Below are 26967 nucleotides of genomic sequence, written 5' to 3'. Positions count from 1 at the left end.
AACCCACCCAAAAAAGTTTAAAAAACCTAACACTAACCCCCGACGATCCACTTACAGTTTTTGAAGTCCGGACATCCATGCTCCTCCAGGCGGCAAAGTCCTCATCCAGGCGGCGAGAAGTCTTCATCCAGGTGGCGAGATCTTTATCCATCCAGGCGGCGTCTTCTATCTTCATCCAGGCGGCATCTTCTTTCTTCCTACCGGCGGCGTGGAGCGGTCCATCCTAAAGACATCCGGCGTGGAGCATCCTTTTCATACAGTCGCTGCCTTACACTGAATCTTCAATGAAAGGGAGCCTTTTCAAAATGGCGTCCCTTGCATTCCTATTGACTGATTTGATTTTGGAAATTCAAATCAGCCATTAGGATGAGAGCTACTGAAATCCTATTGGCTGTTCAAATCAGCCAATAGGATGAGAGCTACTGAAATTCTATTGGCTGATTTGAAGATAGGGATCTTGTCATTTTAATATAAAGTTAGGGGGGTATTAGGATTAGGGGTTAATAGTTTAATTTAGTTTTTGGCGATGTGGGGGGCTGGCGGGTTTAGGGGTAAATAGGTTTATTTAGTGGCAGTGATCTGGGAGGCCAGATGTTTAGGGGTTAATAACTTTATTTAGTGGCAGGGATGTCGTGGAGCGTCGGAATAGGGGTTAATATCTTTATTATAGTGTGGGTGATGTTGGGGTACGGGGGAATAGGGGCTAATAACTTTAGTATAGTGGCAGCGATATCGGGAGCCGGCAGATTAGGGGTTAATAGATTTATTTTGGTGGCAACGATGTCAAGGCGGCAGATTAGGGGTTAATAGATTTATTTAGGTGTCAGCGATGTCAGGGGCAGCAGATTAGGGGTGTTTAGACGTTGAGTTTATGTTAGGGTGTTAGGTTTAAACACAACTTTTTTTTCCCCATAGACATCAATGGGATTGCGTTACGGAGCTTTTCATTCCGTGATCGCAGGTGTTAGGTTTTTTTCTAACATGCTCTCCCTATTGATGTCTATGGGGAAAGCGTGCACGAGCACGTCAAAGCAGCACTTGTATTTTGTGCGGTATGGAGCTCAATGCAACCATATTGCCGGCACAACGCGGCTTTTTCAAAACTCGTAATGCAGCGCTATGGAGGGTGAAATAATGCAACTTTTGTTGCATTAGTTTCAAACCTTCTATAGTGCAAAACTTGTAATCTAGGTGATAGATAAATAGATAGATATACAGTGGGGCAAAAAAGTATTTAGTCAGCCACCAATTGTGCAAGTTCTCCCACTTAAGAAGATGAGAGAGAGGCCTGTAATTTTCATCATAGGTATACCTCAACTATGAGAGACAAAATGTGGAAACAAATCCAGACAATCACATTGTCTGATTTGGAAAGAATTTATTTGCATATTATGGTGGAAAATAAGTATTTGGTCACCTACAAACAAGCAAGATTTCTGGCTCTCACAGACCTGTATCTTCTTCTTTAAGAGGCTCCTCTGTCCTCCACTCATTACCTGTATTAATGGCACCTGTTTGAACTTGTTATCAGTATATAAGACACCTGTCCACAACCTCAAACAGTCACATTCCAAACTCCACTATGGTGAAGACCAAAGAGCTGTCGAAGGACACCAGAAACAAAATTGTAGACCTGCACCAGGCTGGGAAGACTGAATCTGCAATAGGCAAGCAGCTTCGTGTGAAGAAATCAACTGTGGGAGCAATAATTAGAAAATGGAAGACATACAAGACCACTGATAATCTCCCTCGATCTGGGGCTCCACGCATGATCTCACCCCGTGGGGTCAAAATGATCACAAGAACGGTGAGCAAACATCCCAGAACCACACGGGGGGGACCTAGTGAATGACCTGCAGAGAGCTGGGACCAACGTAACAAAGGCTACCATCATTAACACACTACGCCGTCAGGGACTCAGATCCTGCAGTGCCAGACGTGTCCCCCTGCTTAAGCCAGTACATGTCCGGGCCCATCTGAAGTATGCTAGAGAGCATTTGGATGATCCAGAAGCGGATTGGGAGAATGTCATATGGTCAGATGAAACCAAAGTAGAACTGTTTGGTAGAAACACAACTCGTCGTCTTTGGAGGAGAGAGAATGCTGAGATGCAACCAAAGAACACCATACCTACTGTGAAGCATGGGGGTGGCAACATCATGCTTTGGGGCTGTTTCTCTGCAAAGGGAACATGACGACTGATCCATGTACATGAAAGAATGAATGGGGCCATGTATCGTGAGATTTTGAGTGCAAACCTCCTTCCATCAGCAAGGGCATTGAAGATGAAACGTGGCTGGATCTTTCAGCATGACAATGATCCCAAACACACCGCCTGGGCAATGAAGGAGTGGCTTCGTAAGAAGCATTTCAAGGTCCTGGAGTGGCCTAGCCAGTCTCCAGATCTCAACCCCATAGAAAACCTTTGGAGGGAGTTGAAAGTCTGTGTTGCCCAGCGACAGTCCCAAAACATCACTGCTCTAGAGGAGATCTGCATGCAGGAATGGGCCAACATACCAGCAACAGTGTGTGACAACCTTGTGAAGACTTACAGAAAACGTTTGACCTCTGTCATTGCCAACAAAGGATACTGTATATAACAAAGTATTGAGATGAACTTTTGATATTGACCAAATACTTATTTTCCACCATAATTTGCAAATAAATTATTTCCTAATCAGACAATGTGATTGTCTGGATTTGTTTCCACATTTTGTCTCTCATAGTTGAGGTATACCTATGATGAAAATTACAGGCCTCTCTCATCTTCTTAAGTGGGAGAACTTGCACAATTGGTGGCTGACTAAATACTTTTTTTGCCCCACTGTACATATAGATACATATATAGACATGAATGCATACACAAAATTGGACATATATATATAGGTATATATATATATATATATATATATAGGAGCCCTTTTCAGCCAAACACATTGCCATATACCATATTCCTTTTTAAAAAATTTTTATCAACGTATAAATAATATATTTATTAAAAAGTGTATATATGAATGTAATATCTTAATTTTAATATGTTTTGATGTGTTTTGTGAAACTTCTTTCTTAACCCTTACACTTTACTTCAGTTCTCAAGTCATGCTAAATATTCTAGCGCTAATTCGGCTTATTCTCGAGTGCAACCTATAACTTTAAACTTTTAATATGAGCTCTATTCAGCTCGGGTTGCAATAGCTATCGAAAGTATAGGTTGTCCAAGAGCGATGGCGGCCACACTAACCTTTCTCTGGTAAATCAGTTTTACCATGGACTTGTAATATCAAGCCACGTGCTAATGTTAGCGTGATCAAGCGATACTACTTATCCTGTCCTGTGCTATAATTAGTGCCCTACTTGTAATCTAGCCCTATATAAACAGTTCAGTAGTCAGATACAAAAAATGAAGCTATGTTAGTCATTAGAGTAAATGGTAGCAAAAACCAAAATGCAAATATATTTTTATTTTATAAGTGTCAGCTTTAAACAAATTGGGGCCTATTTAACAAAGGTCTGTCGGACCTGATCCAACAGTGCGGATCAGGTCCGACAGACATCGCTGAATGCGGAGAGCAATATGCTCTCCGTATTCAGCATTGCACCAGCAGCTCTTGTGAACTGCTGGTGCAACGCCGCCCCCTGCAAATTTGCGGCTGCTAGCAGGGGGTGTCAATCAACCCGATCGTACTCGATCGGGTTGAATTGCGGCGATGTCTGTCCGCCTGCTCAGAGCAGGCGGACAGGTTATGGAGCAGCGGTCTTTAGACCGCTGCTTCATAACTGGTGTTTCTGGCGAGTCTGAAGGCTCGCCAGAAACACGGGGCGTCAAGCTCCATCCGGAGCTTGATAAATGGGCCCCATTAAATTTGTTTAATTAATAGTCATTGCTACACAGATCTGTTTCACATTCTATTGCTCAAATTTCTCTGTTCTCTACCGTATAATAGTCTGCAGTGTGGAAAACATTATGCGGATGTTACCAAGACCACAGAAGTACATAATGATGAAGACACACAAATAAAAACAATAGACAAGTCAGAAAACATACCTATTAAACCAGGTAAGCATCTTTATCTAAAATACAGTATTTGTTTTCATACAATAAAATACTAATGATATTCTTATACCTTCTACAAAACTCTGACATATAGGAGTCAGGTAGGGAAACTAGATGTCATAGCAAAATATTAATTGATTCAGCGCTAATACCTATTTTTTAGGCTTTAACGACATGAAACCCAAAATGTTTCAGATTTACTTATCTAATTTGCTTAATTCTCTTTGTATCCTTTGTTGAAAAGCAAACCTAAGTAGGCTCAGAAGTAGCAATGCACTACTGGAAGTTAGCTAATGATTGGTGGAAGCACGTATATGCCTCTTGTCACTGGCTCACCCGAAGTGTTAGCTCCCCGTAGTGCATTGCTGTTCCTTCAACAAAGGATACCAAATAATGAAGCAAATTTGATAACAGAAGTAAAGTTGTTTTAAATCGTGTGTTCTATCTGAATCCTAAAAGTAACATTTTGGGTTTTATATCCCTTTAATACTCAGTTACCCAGATTCATAGACAATTGTGAGGTTGCAGAGGGGGCCTCGTCGTAAAGACTAGTGTGTAGATTTATCAAATGCCAGGCGGACATGATTCGCTGTAGCTTGTGCAATGCCGCCCCCTGCACATTCGCGGCCAATTGGCCGCTAGCAGGGGGTGTCAATCATCCCGATATTATAACCGTTGCTTCTTAACTTAGGTTTCAGGCGGACCTGAAACCTCTGGTTTAGAAAGCAGCATCCGCTGCTTAATAAATCTACCCCATGATCTTGTTGGAAATGGATTAAACCCTTCCCGCTGTTAGGACGTTCTATGCTGTCCAAACTGTGCTGGGCTTTAGCTCCATTAGGACAGTATGGAACATCCTAACCGTTCGACTATCCTGAAACCTTAGTTGCTTCCTATATGGGATCGCAGGCTGGAGGGCGTGCCTAGCATCATAGGCACTCCCCTCTGATGCAATCCCATCATTGAAATTATGCGATTGCATGAACAATCAAGTGATTTCAAAATTTTACTCTTTTGTTTACATCAGAACTTTGTTCCTATATAGACAAATAAGTCCCAGCAGGAAAGGGTTAAGCATCGCTTCACCGCTCTTTTTAAGCAAATCTATGTTCCTGTCATTAAAGAGACAGTCAACACCAGAATATTTGTTGTTTTAAAAGATAGATAATCCCTTAATTACCCATTACCCAGTTTTGCATAACCAACACAGTTATAATTATACACGTTTTACCTCTGTAATTACCTTGTATCTAAGCCTCTGCAGACTGCCCCCTTATTTCAGTTCTTTTTGACAGACTAGCATTTTAGCCAATCAGTGCTCACTCCATGGTAAATTCATGTGCATGAGCTAGATGTTATCTATATGAAACACATGAACTAACGTCCTCTAGTGGTGAAAAACTGTCAAATTGCATTTAGATTAGAGGCGGCCTTCAAGGTCTAAGAAATTAGCATATGAACCTCCTAGGTTTAGCTTTCAACTAAGAATATCAAGAGAACAAAGCAAAATTGGTGATAGAAGTAAATTGGAAATTGTTTAAAATGACATGCCCTATCTGAATAATGAAAGTTTGTTTTGGACTAAACTGTCCCTTTAACATCTACAGTTGCGTGAGGTGTCCAACATATGATATCATGCACATCAAACATGATCTACGAATAACATGGAAAAACAATAATTACTAGTAAAGATATTTTGTAAATGATTTATACAAAGTAAATTAATCTTGCTGGGTAGAAGCAAAGTTGTGTCGAGGGACTGGCCTTTTGTATTTCTGAGCATTCTAGAATGCAGAAATCATAACGATTCTGTTGTTCCTGGGAAGTATCTTGCCTCGCTGTATCAAAGCTGATATATTATTTCTCTTTAACTGTTTTAAAACGTTTTGTTGTAATTAGTTTGTCCTGTAGGGTTTTAAAGGCATTTTTTGTGATGTCTCTATCCTTCACAGCGAAACCGTTTCTAGACACAGAGAAAAGAGAGATTCTGAGATAGATTCTGCTCCATTGATTAAATAGGTGCTTAAAGGGACATGAAACCCAATTTTTTTTCTTTAATGATTTAGAAATAATATTCAATTTTAAACAACTTTCTAATTTACTTCTATTATCTAATTTGCTTCAATCTCTTGATATCCTTTGCTGAAAAGCATATCTAGATAGGCTCAGTAGCTGCTGATTGGTGGCTGCACATAGATGCCTTGTGTGATTGGCTCAACTATGTGTTTTGATATTTCTTCAACAACGGATATCTAAAGAATAAAGCAAATTAGATAATAGAAGTAAATTAGAATGTTGTTTTAAAATTGCATCCTCTATCTAAATCATGAAATATTTTTTTGGGGTTTAATGTCCCTTTAAAGGGATATGAAACAGTGCTCCTTTAGTACAAACAAATATAAATCAAAGTAAACATAAAAATAAACAGATTGTGTAAAAAACAAACAAAGAAAACCCAGCAAACAACTTACTTGTTTTCATGCAAAATAAGCACTTAGAAATTCTCAGTGTAGCACCTGCCCTCAGGGAAATAGGAGAGCTGACATGTTGGTAACTTAAGTTGCATTCTGCCTCTAGCTAATTCACAGAGCTTGCAAGACTCATAAATATGTGTGCTAAGAAAGCTTAAAGGGCCATTATAGTTAAAAAAAAAAAAAAAAGACATGCTAGCTAGCTGAGTATCATGGGAAATGTAGTTCCAAAACCTCTGGAGGGCCAAGTTTAAAGGGCCAGTAAACCTAGAAAATAATGTTATATAATTCTGCACATAGTGTAGCATTATATAACATTATATTAGTGTTAGTTTTATACAACCTAATGTTGCCGCTGGAATTTTATAAAAAAAGAGGGTTTTTCAGACCCGCCCTCTGAGCTCTACTGAGTGGGTCTGGTTTTCCCTCAGAGCGCATCTGGCCAGCTGTATAGTCACAGCCCTGCCTGACCGCACCGTTACACTCAGTGTAGCTCACTCTCGTTGTCAGGCAGAGCATGAGCGAGCTGCACTGAGTGTAATGGCGCGGTCGGGCCGGGCTGTGACTATACAGCTGGCCAGATGCGCTCTGAGGGAAAACCAGACCCGCTCAGTAGAGCACAGAGGGCGGGTCTGAATAACCCTCTTAAGTCCAGCGGCAATATTAGGTTGTATAAAGCTAGCACTAATATAATGTTATATAATTCTGCACTATGTGCAGAATTATATAACATTATTTTCTAGGTTTACTGGCCCTTTAAGGATGTCTGCACTAGAGGATGTAATTTTAAGACTAGTGACCCTTCACCTCTATGTGTTTAACAACTCCATTGCATATTTCAGTTTCCATCTTATAGAGAACTGCACATGGCTCAGCTTTTCAAATTATAACATGAAGCAATAACCCCTTACTTTAAACTCTCAAGCTGACCACACCACGATCCTAGTCTCACTACAGCACAATGCTCCTAATAGTTCAGTAATCGCTAGATTTAGAGTTCTGCGGCCAAAGGGGTGCGTTAGCTACGCGTGCTTTTTTTCTCCCACACCTTTTAAATACCTCTGGTATTTAGAGTTCACAGAAGGGCTGCGTTAGGCTCCAAAAAGGGAGCGTAGAGCATAATTTACAGCCACTGCAACTCTCAATACCAGCGGTGCTTATGGACGCGGCCAGCTTCAAAAACGTGCTCGTGCACGATTCCCCCATAGGAAACAATGGGGCCGTTTGAGCTGGCAAAAAAAACCTAACACCTGCAAAAAAGCAGCGTTCAGCTCCTAACGCAGCCCCATTGTTTCCTATGGGGAAACACTTCCTAAGTCTGCACCTAACACCCTAACATGTACCCCGAGTCTAAACACCCCTAACCTTACACTTATTAACCCCTAATCTGCCGCCCCCGCTATCGCTGACCCCTGCATATTATTATTAACCCCTAATCTGCCGCTCCGTACACCGCCGCCACCTACGTTATCCCTATGTACCCCTAATCTGCTGCCCCTAACACCGCCGACCCCTATATTATATTTATTAACCCCTAATCTGCCCCCCCAACGCCGCCACCTACCTACAATTATTAATCCCTAATCTGCTGACCGGACCTCACCGCTACTATAATAAAGTTATTAACCCCTAATCCGCCTCACTAACCCTATAATAAATAGTATTAACCCCTAATCTGCCCTCCCTAACATCGTTGACACCTAACTTCAAGTATTAACCCCTAATCTGCCGACCGGACCTCACCGCTACTATAATAAATTTATTAACCCCTAAAGCTAAGTCTAACCCTAACCCTAACACCCACCTAAGTTAAATATAATTTTTATTTAACTAAATAAATTAACTCTTATTAAATAAATTATTCCTATTTAAAGCTAAATACTTACCTGTAAAATAAACCCTAATATAGCTACAATATAAATTATAATTACATTGTAGCTATTTTAGGATTAATATTTATTTTACAGGCAACTTTGTATTTATTTTAACCAGGTACAATAGCTATAAAATAGTTAATAACTATTTAATAACTACCTAGTTAAAATAATTACAAAATTACCTGTAAAATAAATCCTAACCTAAGTTACAATTAAACATAACACCACACTATCAATAAATTAATTAAATAAAATACCTACAATTATCTACAATTAAACCTAACACTACACTATCAATAAATTAATTACATAAAATACCTACAAATAAATACAATTAAATAAACTAACTAAAGTACAAAAAATAAAAAAAGAACTAAGTTACAAAAAATAAAAAAATAATTTACAAACATTAGAAAAAGATTACAACAATTTTAAGCTAATTACACCTACTCTAAGCCCCCTAATAAAATAACAAAGCCCCCCCAAATAAAAAAATGCCCTACCCTATTATAAAATAAAGATAGAAAAGCCCTTTTACCTTACCAGCCATTAAAAGGGCCTTTTGCAGGGTATGCCCGAAAGAATTCAGCTCTTTTGCTTGTAAAAAAAAACATACAATACCCCCCCCAACATTACAACCCCCCACCCACATACCCCTAATCTAACCCAAACCCCCCTTAAATAAACCTAACACTAAGCCCCTGAAGATCTCCCTACCTTATCTTCACCACGCCGGGTATCACCGATCCGTCCAGAGGAGCCTCCGAAGTCTTCATCCAAGCCCAAGCGGGGGCTGAAGAAGTCCATCATCGGGCTGAAGAGGTCCATCATCGGGCTGAAGTCTTGATCCAAGCGGGCGCTGAAGAGGTCCATCATCGGGCTGAAGTCTTCTATCAAGCGGCATCTTCAATCTTCTTTCTTCCGGATCCATCTTCATCCCGCCGACGCGGAACATCCATCTTGGCCGACGACCTCCCGACGAATGACGGTTCCTTTAAGGGACGTCATCCAAGATGGCGTCCCTCGAATTCCGATTGGCTTATAGGATTCTATCAGCCAATCAGAATTAAGGTAGGAAAATTCTGATTGGCTGATAGAATCAGCCAATCAGATTCAAGTTCAATCCGATTGGCTGATCCAATCAGCCAATCAGATTGAGCTCGCATTCTATTGGCTGATCGGAACAGCCAATAGAATGCGAGCTCAATCTGATTGGCTGATTAGATGAGCCAATCGGATTGAACTTGAATCTGATTGGCTGATTCCATCAGCCAATCAGAATTTTCCTACCTTAATTCCGATTGGCTGATAGAATCCAATCAGCCAATCGGAATTCGAGGGACGCCATTTTGGATGACGTCCCTTAAAGGAACCGTCATTCGTCGGGAAGTCGTCGGCCAGAAAGAAGATTGAAGATGACGCTTGATAGAAGACTTCAGCCCGATGATGGACCTCTTCAGCGCCCGCTTGGATCAAGACTTCAGCCCGATGATGGACCTCTTCAGCGCCTGCTTGGATCAAGACTTCAGCCTGATGATGGACCTCTTCAGTGCCCGCTTGGATCAAGACTTCAGCCCGATGAAGGACCTCTTCAGCCCGATGATGGACCTTTTCAGCCTGATGGACTTCTTCAGCCCCCGCTTGGGCTTGGATGAAGACTTCGGAGGCTCCTCTGGACGGATCAGTGATACCCGGCATGGTGAAGATAAGGTAGGGAGATCTTCAGGGGCTTAGTGTTAGGTTTATTTAAGGGCGGTTTGGGTTAGATTAGAGGTATTAGAGGTATGTGGGTGGTGGGTTGTAATGTTGGGGGGGGTATTGTATGTTTTTTTTTTTACAGGCAAAAGAGCTGAATTCTTTGGGGCATGCCCTGCAAAAGGCCCTTTTTAGGGCTGGTAAGGTAAAAGAGCTCTTCTATTTTTATTTTAGAATAGGGTAGGGCATTTTTTTATTTTGGGGGGCTTTGTTATTTTATTAGGGGGCTTAGAGTAGGTGTAATTAGCTTAAAATTGTTGTAATCTTTTTCTAATGTTTGTAAATTATTTTTTTATTTTTTGTAACTTAGTTCTTTTTTAATTTTTTGTACTTTAGTTAGTTTATTTAATTGTATTTATTTGTAGGTATTTTATGTAATTAATGTATTGATAGTGTAGTGTTAGGTTTAATTGTAGATCATTGTAGGTATTTTATTTAATTAATTTATTGATAGTGTAGTGTTAGGTTTAATTGTAACTTAGGTTAGGATTTATTTTACAGGTAATTTTGTAATTATTTTAAATAGGTAGCTATTAAATAGTTATTAACTATTTAATAGCTATTGTACCTGGTTAAAATAAATACAAAGTTACCTGTAAAATAAATATAAATCCTAAAATAGCTACAATATAATTATTATTTATATTGTTGCTATATAAGGGTTTATTTTACAGGTAAGTATTTAGCTTTAAATAGGAATAATTTATTTAATAAGAGTTAATTTATTTCGTTAGATAAAAATTATATTTAACTTAGGGGGGTGTTAGTGTTAGACTTAGCTTTAGGGGTTAATAGATTTATTATAGTAGCAGTGAGGTCCGGTCGGCAGATTAGGGGTTAATACTTGAAGTTAGGTGTCAGCGATGTTAGGGAGGGCAGATTAGGGGTTAATACTATTTATTATAGGGTTAGTGAGGCGGATTAGGGGTTAATAACTTTATTATAGTAGCGGTGAGGTCCGGTCAGCAGATTAGAGGTTAATAATTGTAGGTAGGTGGCGGCGACGTTGGGGGGGCAGATTAGGGGTTAATAAATATAATATAGGGGTCGGCAGTGTTAGGGGCAGCAGATTAGGGGTACATAGGGATAACGTAGGTTGCCGCGGTGTGCGGTCAGCAGTTTAGGGGTTAAATTTTTTTTATAGAGTGGCGGCGATGTGGGGGGGCCTTGGTTTAGGGGTACATAGGTAGTTTATGGGTGTTAGTGTGCTTTAGAGCACAGTAGTTAAGAACTTTATAAACCGGCGTCAGCCCAGAAAGCTCTTAACTCCTGGCTTTTTGCTGCGGCTGGAGTCTTGTTGTTAGATTTCTAACGCTCACTTCAGCCAAGACTCTAAATACTAGCATTAGAAAGATCCCATTGAAAAGATAGGATACGCAAATGGCGTAGGGGGATCTGCGGTATGGAAAAGTCGCGGCTGCAAAGTGAGCGTTAGACCCTTTCCTGACTGACTCTAAATACCAGCGGGCGGCCAAAACCAGCGTTAGGAGCCCCTAACGCTGGTTTTGACGGCTAACACAGAACTCTAAATCTAGCGGTTAATTTGCTAGCAAATAAAGGTGGTCATAGTATTTGTATTCTCATTATGCACACCTTTCTTTTTTGTTTACATTTCCAACTCCAATATGGTTTCCTTAAAGGGACATGAAACCAGCATGATTCAGATAGATCATACAATTTCAAACACATATGTGCAGTCACCAATCAACAGCGTGTGAGTCTACCTTAGGTATACTTTTCAACAAAGGATACAAAAAGAACAAAACAAATGAAATAATAGAAATATATTGGAAAGTTATTTAAAATTGCATGCTCTATCTGAATCATGAAAGAAAAAATTATGGGCATCATATCCCTTTAAAGCCTTTATTGTATTTGTTGTTGTTTTTGCCACATTTATCATCACATGAGAGGATGCACAATAACAAATATATATATTTTATTATTATCATTGTACAGCTCTAAAAGATCAATCTGAAGTTCCATCATTCTGGAGCTGCGTATTCTCTTCTCTATTCTTCTATCACTTGATTTGGCTCTCGATCATGCAGCTTCGTCATTATATGTTTATTGGAACTCTCAATCCAACACTAACACATCTCAGCAAGGGAGATACACAAATAGGTTTGTATGTTTTCTAATATTGTTAAGAGAAAGTCTACAGTTATCCTAGTTATTCAACAATATTGCTATCTGTACTGTCCAGATGTTTATAATCTGTATAATGTTAAAGTGACATCACCAGACATTTCTATCATTCATATGAAGGCACACTATTTAAACATCTTAAAGGGATGTGATACTAAATCGCTTAAAAGAGATGAAGCATAACTGTAAAAAGCTCACAAGAAAATATCCCCTGAGCATCTCTATGTAAAAAAAGGAAGATATTTTACCTCAAATTTTCCTAAGCTCACCAGAGTAAGTTCTGTGTAAACAGTTATAATTCAGCTATTGTACAGCTGCAAGTTGAAAAAACAAACAAAAACTATAGCCAATCAGCTTTAGCCTTGCTGAGGTATTGCTTTGCCTTTGCTGTAATGAGATTTCATAGAACTTAGTTAAACTGAATAGGAAAATAACATGACTGTGTCTGTACATGACAGATGCACACTCCCTTGCAAGTCCTGGGACAAGCATCCTGACTGGCTACTTAAAATCTCTTTACAGTGGGGAGTGAATATTTAGGAAATTTGAGGTAAAATATCTTCATTTTTTACACAGAGATGTTCAGGTGATATTTTCTAGGCAGTTTTTTACAGCTATGCTGCATCAGTTTCAAGTGCTTTAACATTGTTATCATGACTTTTCAAGTTTTTCATTATAAAAGGTTAAGTAAAAGCTCTTTTTCTTTCATGTAATTAGCAAGGTCCATGAGCTAGTGACGTATGGGATATACATTCCTACCAGGAGGGGCAAAGTTTCCCAAACCTTAAAATGCCTATAAATACACCCCTCACCACACCCACAATTCAGTTTTACAAACTTTGCCTCCCATGGAGGTGGTCAAGTAAGTTTGTGCTAGATTTCTACGTTGATATGCGCTTTGCAGCAGGCTGAAGCCCGGTTTTCCTCTCAGAGTGCAGTGAATGTCAAATTGCCTATTTGAATACCATGGTCTTCCTCTAGGGGATCTATTTCATAGGTTCTCTGTTATCGGTCATAGAGATTTCTTCTCCTACCTCCCTTTTCAGATCGACGATATACTCTTATATACCATTACCTCTACTGATTCTCGTTTCAGTACTGGTTCGGCTATCTACTTTATGTAGATGAGTGTCTTTGGGTAAGTAAGTCTTATCTTTTATTTATGACACTCTCAGCTATGGTTTGGGACTTTATATGTAAAGTTCTAAATATATGTTTTATACTTATATTTGCCATGATTCAGGTCAATCAGTTTATTTTCCTTCTTTCAGACTGTCAGTTTCATTTTTTTTGGGAAAATGCATATGAATTAAAATATTTTTCTTACCTAAATTTTCAATTGACTTTTTTTCTTTAAATTGCCGGCTGTTAGGCTCGCGGGTGCAAAAAATGCTAGAATTTATTGCGTCATTTTTGGTGCGAGACTTTTTTGGCGCGAGATTGACGTTTGAATGACGGAATTTCCGGCGTCGTAGTTGACGCCGGAAGTTTTCACGTAGTTGCGTCATTTTTGGCTCTCGTGTTGTTGCAGACGTTTTTTGGCGCCAAAAAATATTTGGGCGTCATTCTTGGCACCAGATTTTTTAACATTATTTAAGTCTCATTTTTTAGTTGCTTCTGGTTTCTAAAGGCTTGTTCTGTTTGCATTTTTTCCCATTCCTGAAACTGTCATTTAAGGAATTTGATAATTTTGCTTTATATGTTGTTTTTTCTATTACATATTGCAAGATATTCCAAAAACTGTTCCTGTATCAGAAAATACTATTGGATTCCTGATGACTGATATCAGTCCTACCAAAGCTAAGTTCATTTATTTTAATGTTATGAATGTTATCTTTAGCTATGGTTTGTAATAAGTTATCATGATAAACTTTTACATGCAGAGTCCATTAGTATTTATGCATTATCTATTGCTATTCTTTTTACATCTAATGTACAAGATATACTTAGGAATTTATAAGAATATTTTTCTGATTCTATTCTAAGGCTTTGTCTGCCACCCCACCTTCTAATAAAATTTTTAGGTCTTTTTTAAACTTCTCATTTAGTTGATGAAGTTTCAAATGACCAACCACATACTGAATTATCCTTCTCTGATGGTGTTTTTTCTCATTCTGAATATTCTTCATCAGATATTGAAACTAACAAATCTACTTTTTTATTTTTAAATAGAGTATATTCGTTCTTTGTTGAAAAGGTGTTGATTATTTTGGATATTGAAGTAACTAGTTCTTTTGATTTTAAGACTAGCTGACATTTAAATTCTGCTTATTAACCTTCTGTGGTTTCTTCAGAGGTTTTTTTCCAGTTCCTGATACTAGGGAATGTAATAGGCCGGGAATTTCTTTTATTCCTTCTTTAAGGTTTTTAAATTGTATCCTTTGCCGGCAGTTAGTTTTAAGTTTTGAGGAAAGATTCCCCAAGTTAATGGGGCTATCTCTACTCTTGCTAAACATACTACTATTCCTATAGCAAATAATAGTTATTTTTTTCCTTCATATGGGAAACTTGTATCTTATTTAAGGAAAATGATTTATTTTCAAGTACTTTTCTTAGACCTGTAATTTATTTGGCTGATGTTGCAACTGCTTCAACTTTCTGGTTGGATACCTTAGTGCAACAAGTATCGGATTATGATTTGTTTAGCATTGTTAAGTTGATCAACATGCTAATAATCTCATTTGTGTCGTCATTTTTTTGATATTTTCGCAAATGAGGTTTAATCTATGTCTTTAGCTATTTTAGCTAGAAGAACTTTGTGACTTCAATCTTGGAATGCTAATTTGATTTCTAAATTCCATATTTCTTTTTTTACAAGGTAATCAATTATTTGGTTCACAATTGGATTCAATTCTTCAACTGTTACTCTGGGCTTCAAGATTGAGTTCTAAGACTAAATCTTAAGCTTATATTAGTTTTTGTTCTTACTAAGGAACGGAATCCTAATTCTTCCCCAAGTAACATGTTTATAATTGGAAATTTTCTTCATTCAATTTAAGCCATTTAAAAGATTAAAGTCAGCTCCCCTAATTTGCATGTAGGTGCGGTTATTATTCCAGCTTAGCTGGTAAGGGGCGGGTTTAGACTTTTTTTAAAACTTCTTAGATTTGGGTACAGAATAGGATTCAGAGTAAAACCGCCTGTGAGAAGTCTTTTTTTCTCTAACATATTCCAGCTATTCCAGTAAGGCTCACACTTTCCTGAAGTGTGTTTCAGACCTGTATGTATTGGGTTCTTGTGAAGCGCGGCTGGTCACCCGTTGGGGCTCAAGGCACTGCTCAGACCTGGAGTTTTCTGGGGTATTTATACCAGTTCCATTTTAGGAACAGGGTTTGGGGGTTTTATTCAAAACTATTCATTGTCCCAAAGATAGAAAATCTTTTTGAATTGTCATATGTGTACCATCTTTTAGAATGGTGTTTATATGGTCTATTCTGCCTTTTGGTCAGTGAGGGCATTATTTGTTTATAATAGATACAATAGATGCATATCTTCATTTTCTGTTTTCATTCAGATTATTTTCATTTTCTGAGATTCTCTTTTTGACAAGCATTACCAATTTGTTGCTTTTCCTCTGGTCTAGCGACAGCTCTAAGAATCTTTTCAAGGTTCTCAGTGTTTCCTTATATGGACGGTCTCATAGTATTGGCTCAGTCTTTTCGTTCTGCGGAATCTCATACTATTCAACTTTTGTTGTTTCTTCAAGACATGGTTAGAGGATCTTTTTATCAAAGCTCCTTGATTCCTCAGACAAGGGTCACCTTTTTTAGGTTTCCAGATAGATTGTGTCAATGTCTTTGTCTCTAACAGACAAGTGACAATTTTATTGGGTTCCCTTTGTCGGAACCTTCAGTCTCTATTATTTCCTTCAGTTGCTATATGCATGGAAGTTTTAGGTCTCATGGCTGCAGCATTGGATTCGATTCCCTTTGCTCATTTTCATTCACCTTTCCAGTTTTTTATGCTGAATTATTGGTGCAGGGATTCTAGGATATCACTTTTTATATCTTTGAATCCCAATGTTCAACTATCTTTGATTTGGTGGTTAGATCACCATCATATAGTTCTACAGGTCTCTTCGGTTCATTCAACCTGGACCATGATCACTACAGATGCGAGTCTTTTAGGTTGGGAGGCTGTCTGGGGATCTCTGTCAGCACAAGGGGTTGGAAATCTCAGGAGGCGAGATTACCATTCGATATTTTGGAACTCCGTGCATGCTCAGAGTTCTTCAGTTTTGGCTTCTTTTTGAAGAAAGAGACGTTTATTGTTTTTCAGACAGACAATGTCACAACTGTGGCATATGTCAATCATCAGGGTGGGACTCTCAGTACTTAGGCTGTGAAAGAAGTATCTCGGATACTTGCTTGGGCTAAATCCAGCTCCTGTCTAATTTCTGCGGTCCATTTCCCAAGTATAGACAATTGGGAAGCGGATTATCTCTGTCAATCAAGCTATACATCCGGGAGAATGGTCTCTTTACCCAGATGTGTTTTTTTCAAATTGTTCAGATGTGAGGGCTTCCAGAAATAGATCTGATAGCATCTCATCTAAACAAGGAACTTCCCAGGGGCCTATTCAGGTCCGGGGATCCTCAGGCGGAAGCAGTGTATGCATTGACACTTCCTTGGAGTTATCAATCTGCCTATATTTTTTTCGCCTCTGGTTCTTCTTTTTAGAGTGATTTTCAAAATCATCAGGGAGCAATCTTTTGTGTTGCTGGTGGCTCCAGCATGGCCGCACAGGTTTTGGTATATGGTCCTTGTTCGGATGTCCAGTTCAATCTTGGTCACTTCCATTAAGGCCAGACCTTATATCTTAACATTCATTTTTTCCATCAGGAACTCAAATTATTAATTTGATTGTATGGAAATTTAACGCTTAGTATTTAGTCATAGAAGTTTCTCTGACTCAGTGATTAATACTATGTTGCAGGCTCGTAAATCTGTGTCTAGTAAGATTTATTATCGAGTTTGGAAGATTGACATCTCTTGATGCTCTTCTCATAAATTCTCTGGGCATTCTTTTAGAATTCCTAGGATTTTATAGTTTCTTCAGGATGATTTGGATAAGGGTTTTTGTCTGCAAGTTCCTTGAAAGGACAAATCTCTGCTTTTTCTGTGCTGTTTTCACAGAAAAGTTTGCTAATCTTTCTGTTATTCATTGTTTTGTTCAGGCTTTGGTTCATATCAAGCCTTTCATTAAGCCAATTTCTCCTCCTTGGAGTCTTAATTTGGTTCTGAGGGCTTTACAGGCTCTTCTGTTTGAGCATATGCTTTCTTTGGACATTAAAATTACTTTCATGGAAAGTAGTGTTCCTTTTAGACATCTCTTCAGCTAGAACAGTTTTTGAATTATCTGCTCTTTCTTGTGAGTCTCCTTTTTCTGATTTTTCATCAGGATAAGGTGGTTTTGCTTTCTTCGTTTCTATTTTTACCTAAAGTTGTGAATTCTAACAACATTAGTAGAGGAATTATTGTCCCTTCCTTGTGTCCTAATCCTAAGAATTCTTTGGAAAGAGTCTTACATTCTTTGGATGTGGTAAGAGTTTTGAAATATTATGTTGAAGCTACTCAGATTTCAGAAAGACTTCTAGTCTATTTGTTATCTTTTCTGGTTTTAGGAAAGGTCAGAAGGCTTCTGCCATTTCTTTGGCTTCTTGGTTAAAGCTTTTGATTCATCATGCTTATTTGGAGTCGGGTTAATCCCCGCCTCAGAGGATTATGGCTCATTCTACTAGGTCAGTTTCTACTTCCTGGGCTTTTAAGAATGAAGCTTCTGTTGATCAGATTTGCAAAGCAACGACTTGGTCTTCTTTGCATACTTTTACTAAATTCTACCATTTTGATGTTTTCTCTTCTTCAGAAGCAGTTTTTGGTAGAATGGTACTTCAAGCAGCTGTTTCAGTTTGATTCTTCTGCTTATAATTTCAGGTTTTTTTTTTCATTATAAAAATTGAAACTTTTGATTTGGGTTGTGGATTAATTTTTTCAGCGGAATTGGCTGTCTTTAGTTTATCCCTCCTTCTCTAGTGACTCTTGCGTGGAAGTTCCACATCTTGGGTATCTGCTATCCCATACGTCACTAGCTCATGGACTCTTGCTAATTACATGAAAGAAAACATAATTTATGTAAGAAATTACCTGATAAATTCATTTCTTTCATATTAGCAAGAGTCCATGAGGCCCACCCTTTTTGTGGTGGTTATGATTTTTTTGTATAAAGCACAATTATTCCAATTCCTTATTTTTGATGCTTTCGCTCATTTCTTATCACCCCACTTCTTGGCTATTCGTTAAACTGAATTGTGGGTGTGGTGAGGGGTGTATTTATAGGCATTTTAAGGTTTGGGAAACTTTGCCCCTCCTGGTAGGAATGTATATCCCATACGTCACTAGCTCATGGACTCTTGCTAATATGAAAGAAATTAATTTATCAGGTAAGTTCTTACATAAATTATGTTATTTTAATTTTAACAGTAAATACACCACAGTACATTGGTTAGACAAAAATAGAAAAGAAAATCACTCATCTGGGGACAGACAGAGCTTAGCAGCTTACCCTATTGTAGATGCCCACCCATAATGTTTAGTCCACTTGTGTCTTTCACAGAAGAGAACTTTCCTGCAGTCTGTTACCGTTCATAAGGGCAGCCCAGCCCACAATACCAGGAAATTCTCCTTTAAAGAGATAGGAAAGTCAAAATTAAACTTGCATGATTCAGATAGAGTATGTAATTTTAAGATATTTTTAAATTCACTTCTATTTTCAAATGTGCTTTGTTCTCTTGTTATCCCTTGTTAAAATCGAATATGCACATATTCAACACTAGTGGGAGCTGCTGCTAATTGGTGCCTGCACACATTTGTCTCTTGTGATTGGCTGACTAGCTGTGTTCATCTTGCTGCCAGTAGTGCAAGGCTGTTCCTTCAGCAAAGGATAACCAGAGAACAAAGCAAATTTGATAATGGAAGTAAATTGAAAAGTTGTTTAAAATTGTATGTTCTATCCAAATCATGAAAGAACATTTTGGAGTTTCCTATCCATTTAAGTAAATAAGGTTAATTGTACAAATTCTTTGTTCAGAAGAAAGATGCCCTGTATTTCAGGGCTTATGGATCAAATCTACAAAAGGAAAAGGTGGGCTAAAATAGGCTGAACCCTGGGTGGGCACCATCCCATAGGGTTAGCTATTGAGCTCTATCGAGTGCGTCTCTATTTTTGGTTCATGGGATAGGAACTTAGTGGCTGATAAAGAAGACTATCACATATTTTTTCAGTATAGGAACATTTGATTTTCCCAAAAACAAAAATTAATAAATATAACAATACCCTTTGTTACATGAAACAAATAAAAAAACATTACTTTTCTATCCCTTTAATTATTTCTGTCACTCTTTACCCATGCAACTCTATTTTTTTCTCATTGTAAGAATCTTCAATGTGTATTTAATTCTGTGAAATGTATGTGCTTAAAGGGATACTGAACCCAATTGTTTTCTTCCATGATTGAAATAGAGCATGCAATTTTAAGCAACTTTCTAATTTACTTCTATTATCTATTTTTCTTCATTCTCTTGCTATCTTTATTTGAAAAAGAAGGCATCTAAGCTAAGGAGCCAGTAAATGTTTGGTTCAGAACCATTGACAGCTCTTGTTTATTGGTGCTGTCCAATCAGCAAGGACAACCCAGGTTGTTCACCAAAAATGGTCCGGCATCTAAACTTACATTCTTGCTTTTCAAATAAACATACCAAGAGAATGAAGAAAATTTGATAATAGAAGTAAATTAGAAAGTTGCTTAAAATTGCATGCTCTATCTGAATCACGAAAGAAAAAAATTGGGTTCAGTGTCCCTTTAATGTTTTATGTATCTATGATAAACCATAGTGTCTATTGTTCTGTTCCTCTTTCGCAGTGAGTCAGTATACAAACGTCTTTGCAATATTCCAGTTTTGTGGTATTTTGTGCGCTCCATGGAATGGCCTTATCATGGACAGACATAAAAAGAAAAATAAAGGTAAGAATTTGAAAGTCACATAAGGCGGTACTTGACAAACCCAGGTGCCAGGGAGCCCTGGTTAATAGTTTCCCTGATATAAGGTGCAGTTGCAGTTGAGTCCAAACAAACCATTATAGTATAAGGTTTGAAACACACATATTGACCATTTCACAGTGTTGCATGCTCACCAAATCACATAGTACTACCACAATAATCCATTATAGTGTTACAAGTAGAAATGTCCATGAGATGTTACCATATCCACAGGCTGTTTACTTGGCTAAATTTTTCCTGGAAAGAAGGGTGGGTTTTGCCAATCTGTACCATTTTGATGGTATTGTACCATGCTGTTGTAGCAATCAGGTACACCATTTTCTAGTTTATAAATTAAAGTCTTGCTTCCCCAAACGGGTCACACCAAATCTATTGTATGACAAGTTTACTGGTTAAAAGTCATATTTTTTATTTTTTTTGTGTTTGACAGTTTCAGACTCGCTGGCTGACATGCGTTCAGCCGTGCTTTCGTTGGCTCTTACTGCTGTGCAGTGCGTGCTGTTTTCTTTGTGTGCTGCGATACAGATGCTTCCAGCGCTGTACGCGACTTTTACCCTGCAAGTGCTGAATCGTTCATTCCTGTATGGAGGAAATGCAGCTTTCCTGTTCATCGCGTAAGAAAGTGTTTAATTACTTTATATGTTTTGGTTTATTTTCTATATGCAGGAACATACAGTTTATTATCTTGCATAATGTTTCAAATATTGCCTTTGTTGACACCCACATCCTCTTTACTTTCAGATTTCCAGCCATTCACTTTGGAAAGTTGTATGGCTTAATTATGTCTCTTTCGGCACTGGTGTCTCTCTTGCAGTATCCAGCATTTTACATTATCAAGACTTATCTACATGGTGACCCCTTCTACGTATGTAACAAATTAATTTTGCCAAAGATTATTACCATGTATAGGAAAAATAAATTTATAACTTAAAGCGATAGTGTAGTCAAAAATAAACTTTCATAATTCAGATAGAGCATACAATTTAAAACAACATTCTAATTTACTCCTATTATCATTTTTTCTTCGTTCTCTTGGTATCTTTAATTAAAAAAGCTTGAAAGTAAGATTAGGAGCTAGCCCATTTTTGGTTTAGCATCTGGGTAGCGCTTGCTGATTGGTTGGCTACATTTAAGCACCAATCAGCAAGAGCTACCCAGGTGCTGAGCCAAAAATGGGCCAGCTTCTATGCTTTCATTCCAGTGTTTTAAAATGAAGATACCAAGAGAATAAAGAAAAATTGATTAAAGGAGCAAATTAGAAAGTTGCTTAAAATTGCATGCTCTATCTGAATCATAAAAGTTTAATTTTGACTATAATATACCTTTAAAGTCAATTTGCACAAATAGGTTTTAAAGAGACAGTAAAGTCATAATTAGATATTCATGATTTAGACAGAGCATACACTTTTAAACAACTTTCCAATGTACTTATATTATTTCATTTTCTTCCTTCTCTTGTTATCCTTTGCTGAAAGGTTTATCTAGGAAAGCTCAGGAGCAGCAAAGAATCTATGTTCTAGCTGCTGATTGGTGGCTGCATATATATATATATATACCGATTGTCATTGGCTCACCCATGTATTCAGTTAGCATTGCGGCTCCTTCAACAAATGATACCAGGAAAATTAAACAAATTTGATAATAGAAGTAAACTGGAACGTTGTTTAAAATTGTATGTTTTACCTAAATGATGAAAGAACATTTTTGGGTTTCATGTCCCTTTTAGGAATAAGAGGTTGGTTATCATCAGAGGTAAGGAAAAAGTGCTATGCGCTGCAGAATAGGTTTGTGGATTCTCTAGTTGCCTCTCAACATCTACAAAAATACGGATTGCTACAAAGAGCGAGAAGAACAGCGCTCGAAAGCTTAAAGGGACAGTCTACACCAGAATTTGTATTGTTTCAAAATATAGATAATTCCTTTTTTACCCATTCCCTATTTTTGCACAACCAACACTGTTATATAAATACACTTTTTACCTCTGTGATTACCTTGTATCTACGACTCTGCAAGCTGCCCCTTATTTCAGTTCTTTTGACAGACATCCATTTTAGCCAATCAGAGCTGGCTTACCTGAACTCCACGTGCGTGAGCACAGTGTTATCTATATGACACATATGAACTAACACCCTCTAGTGGTAAAAAACTGTCAACATGCCCTTAGAGAAGAGGCGGCCTTCAAGGGCTTAAAAATGTGCATATGAACCTCCTAGGTTTAGCTTTCAACTAAGAATACCAAAAGAACAAAGCAAAATTGGTGATAAAAGTAAATTGGAAAATTGTTTAAAATTACATTCTCTATCTAAATCACGAAAGTTTATTTTGGATTAGACTGTCCCTTTAATCTTATATTATGGAGCTCTCTGTTTAAATGTATATTCTAGATTGCATAAACTGTCTCTTATAAAATCATAACAATAAAAGTATCTGAATATTTTCTATTTATTGAAATATTACATATATTAAAAATATATAGTATATGTTAAACAAAAGCTATTAGGTTGGCCAATCTCAGTAGTCAAATATAGCTATCAAAGAGTGTTTATGGGATATGCATATATTTCTTTCCTAAGATATAGTGAGTCCACGACATCATCAATTACTAGTGGGAATATCACTCCTGGCCAGCAGGAGGAGGCAAATAGCACCACAGCAAAGCAGTTAAGTGTCACTCCCCTTCCCATAAACCCCAGTCATTCTCTTTGCCCTTGTCAATGGAGGAGGTGACGCTTTGGTGTCTGAAGAAAATTGGATTTCTTTCGCTACAAGCAAGAATTTTGGGTCTAGCCGTACTCCACGTTAATCTCTTCAGTAGGGTAGTGGTGGCTTTAAAGCAGTTAGGAACTTGTGAGGTGGGCTTTGCTGCATTTTCCTAACATGTTGCTGCCCTAGTATAGAAAGCCAGGGTAGGTTTACTCTGTTCTTTCTTTTTTTCCGCAGGTCTCTGGAAGGAGTGGCATCCTTTCACACAGTGTGAGCTGTCCTCCTGCCGGACAGCTAGATGTGCAGGTAAGTGCCTTTTGTCTTCTGGGGCTAGGAGGCTGGCACTGAAGGGGTTAAGGACTCTCTGCACTTAATGTGGGACAATAAATCCTTAAAGTAGGATGTTTACTGGCAGTGGGCAGGCACTAAAATTGTATGTGGCTTTGGAGACTTCACTGCAAGGAAGGAGTTAACCCTCTATGGGTGGCTCAGTTTTAATTTTTATTTCACTTCGTTAAAGTGAAAATTATCTAGAGGAAATAGAATTGTTTTTAGATGAAGGGCTATTTGTGTCTTTGGCCGCCCCTAGGTCCCACAAAGTATAGTTTTTCTGAGACAATGGCGGGGACTATTATGAGAGCGCAATCTTTTTCTTAGTGGCGCCATTCCTATGGGGCTAGTCAGGTGTCCCGTCTTTCCGCTTTTTAAGAGAAAGCGGAGTAGTGCCATTGTTAATTTTTGTTTTTGCCCTGCAACCTCGTTGTTTTTAGCAGAAACTAGATTAATATATTTATTGAATAGCCTGAGCTGATAGGTATGGTATAAAAATTTAATTTTTCGGCAGAATGAAGCGCTTCATTTCCATGCTGTTTCATGGCCCTGCCTCCTTCTCTGAGAAGCAGAGCAGTGCCATTTTTAGCTCTTGTTGTGTCCAGATGTATGACTCTGCCTCGTTCTCCGGCTTAGAACTGAGCACCGTTCTTTTTTTTGCCTGTCTAAGGGTATTAAGAGAAGCAACTATGTTTTCTTTTACATACAGAAGACTTTGCTTGACGTATGGTGCATGTCAATAACATTTTCATGGTAGAAACGTTCATTTTGATTTATTCTATGTGTATGTGCCTATTTAAATCCTTATGTTAAGGTTTTAATAAACAAGTTATATACCACTGTAGTTTAGTAGTAACCGTCCAGGATTTGTAAGTTTGTAAATCAGGGTCCTGGAGGAAGGGTCTCTTCCTAGGAATAAATGATTATAACTCTTAGGGACAGATTGCTTTACTAAGCATTTCTGTCTCTCAAATTAGATAAAATCTTTTAAAAATAAAGATATTCTTTTTGTATGAGCCTCACGTCTATAAGGACAATTTTAGACGGAATAAATTTTCGATTTCAATTCTGTGCTGAATGTTTAGCCGAACCTATTGAATGTACACATAGGTTTTTCCTCTGAGTCTTATGTCTCCCAGGATGATGCTGTTTAGGCAATGCCACAGCTTTCTCCTCAAATGTCCCAAGCCTCTATGGTGTCACATACAGTGCCCTACAGTTCCTCTCAGCCTCCTGGAGGAGTTTAATTTGCCTGCAGAAATTGTTTCTCAGGTTTCATCTGCGGTATCTGAGGCATTATCTGCTTTTCCTATATTGACGGGAATACGCAAGAGGAACATAAGTGATTCAGATTGTAAGGTTTCTGTCCTACCTATTGCTACACAGGTTGCCCTTACTCATAAGTATGATGAGGAGGATATGTCGGTAGCCTCTGAGGATGAAACCTCAGATTTGGACAGTATAATTCCTTTATCTAATGCTGAAGTAGTATTCTTCAGATTTAAGCTTAAACAACTTTGTGTATTGGTAAGAGGTTTTGGCTATTTTGACGACTCCAACACGCCTGTCTTTGTTAACCCTAGAAATCTAGTAATCTGAATAGTTACTACGATATTCCTTCCTTGGTGGAAGTGTTTTCTGTTCCTGACCATGCAACAGGGATTATTGCACAGGAATAGGAGACCAAGGGATACGATTTTCCCCGTCTCCTGCCTTTGAAAAGGATGTTTCCTGTTGCTGATTCCATTAAAGATTCTTGGTGCCTAAAATACAAGGGACTTTTCTACTCTGGCTAAGAGAATGTCTATTCCTATAGAGGATAGCTGCTCTTTTTCAGATCCTTTGGACTTCAATGGCGTTCTGCAGTTTGCATTGCTAATGTTTCAAGTGCGGCATCTTATTAGTGCGATGCCTTGTCTGTATCAATTTTGGTAGCGGCTTCTTATCCTAGACAGGATTAAGGCTCAAATGAGCAGATTCCTTTCTTTCTGATGCTACCATGTTAATTGTTAGACTGGGAGCCATGATATCTGGCTTCTCTGTCCTAGCCACAGCTCGTTGTGACTGAAATCTAAGTCTTGTTGTCTTTTCTTTGTTTTCTCGGATGGAACAGAATCTAGAAAAGAGTTCTTTTGTTCCATATTCAAGGGTAGTTTTTCTTAGGGTACATAATAGATTCCCTATCTATGTACATTTTTCTGACAGAGGTCTGAAAATACTAAGTGTTTTTTCATGTCTCTCTCTGCAGCCTACTGTTCGGGCTCTTGTATGGAGGTAATTGGTTTGGTGGCATTATCATTTTCCCCTTGCTCGATTCCATTTGGGAGCTCTGCAAGTTTGCATGCTCAGTCAATGGAACAGGGACCATTCAGATCTGTCTCAAAAGATAGATCTAACCATTCGTCAAGAGGTGTCTGCTCTCCCCATAAACATCTTGGAGTTGGGAGCGATTTATAATGTTCTGAGAGCTTGGTCTTAGTTTCCTCTAGCCCGGTTTAGCCGGTTCCAGTCGGACTATCTAATCTCAGTGGCTTACATCATCCACCAGAGAGAAACTAGAATTTCCCTAGCCATAAGAGAAGTGGCTCGGAATATTTAGTGGGCAGAAACTCACTTTTGGTGTCTATCTGTCATCCATGTTCCAGGAGTGGATACTGGGAAGCGGATTTCCTGAGCATACGGGCATTTCATACTGGGGAGTGGTCTCTCCATCCAGAGGTGTTCTCCAGGTTAACCCTCAAATGGGGGGTGCTGGAGTTGAATCTGGTGGTGTCTCGGCAGACCACCAAGCTTCCAAGGTTCTAAGAGATCTGCAGGCTGCCCTGATAGATTCTATGGCAGTGCCTTTGGATTTCAGCTTGACATATCTGTTTTTCTCTGCTTGATCTCCTTCCATGAGTCATTACTCGTGTCAAACAGGAGTGAGCATCGGTAATTCTACTATCTCCTGCGTGGTCTCGCAGGATCTGATTTGCAGACCTAGTGAAGAGTTCATCTCTTCCACCTTGGAGTTTGCCTCTGAGTAGGACCTTCTCATTCAGGGTCTATTTCTTTATTCAAATCTCTTTTTTTCTGAAGCTGATTGTTTGGAGATAGAACGCTTAGTCTGTCTAAGCGTGGGTCTTCTGTGTCGGTCGTTGAGTTTCATGATTCAGGCTCGCAAGCCTGTTTCTAGAAAGATTTACCATGGGGTAGGGCGTAAATACCCTTATTGGTGTGAATTCAAGGGCTACTCTTGGATACAACATGATTAAAATTGTGTAGACCGAAACGTTGTTGTACTCTGTTGGTTATGTTCCAATAAATACATAACTTTGCTGTGAAGGATTGGTGCTGCTGTCTTTTGTATATACACTCTTGGAGTAGGGTCAGGATTCCTAGGATTTTGTCTTTTCTCCAGGAAGGTTTGGAGAATGGATTGTCAGTCAGTGTTCTGCAGGGTCGGAATTCTGCATTATCTCCTTGTTTGCCAAGTGTCTGGCAGATGTGCCAGATGTTCTATCTTTTGTGAGGCCCTGGTCAGATTCAGGCCTGTGTTTCAGTCTGTTTCTCCTTCTTGGAGCCTTAACCTTG

The 26967-nt window shown here is 38.5% G+C and overlaps 1 protein-coding gene across 4 annotated transcripts in view; it reads left to right on the top strand.

The window, feature by feature from the left end:
• Nucleotides 1–26967, top strand: part of SLC43A3 (solute carrier family 43 member 3) — a 184435-nt gene that overhangs the window by 135502 nt on the left and 21966 nt on the right. For all 4 annotated transcript variants that reach the window (XM_053692280.1, XM_053692278.1, XM_053692279.1 and 1 more), the window contains 5 exons: nt 3945–4057; nt 12117–12281; nt 20224–20325; nt 20792–20975; nt 21103–21226. In XM_053692280.1, coding sequence (XP_053548255.1) covers nt 3945–4057; nt 12117–12281; nt 20224–20325; nt 20792–20975; nt 21103–21226 — 688 coding nt within the window. The remainder of the gene's footprint in view (nt 1–3944; nt 4058–12116; nt 12282–20223; nt 20326–20791; nt 20976–21102; nt 21227–26967) is intronic.

The sequence above is a fragment of the Bombina bombina genome, chromosome 9 (genome assembly GCF_027579735.1).
Source record: "Bombina bombina isolate aBomBom1 chromosome 9, aBomBom1.pri, whole genome shotgun sequence".
NCBI lineage: Eukaryota > Metazoa > Chordata > Amphibia > Anura > Bombinatoridae > Bombina > Bombina bombina.
This window is presented reverse-complemented; position numbering and strand designations above follow the sequence as displayed.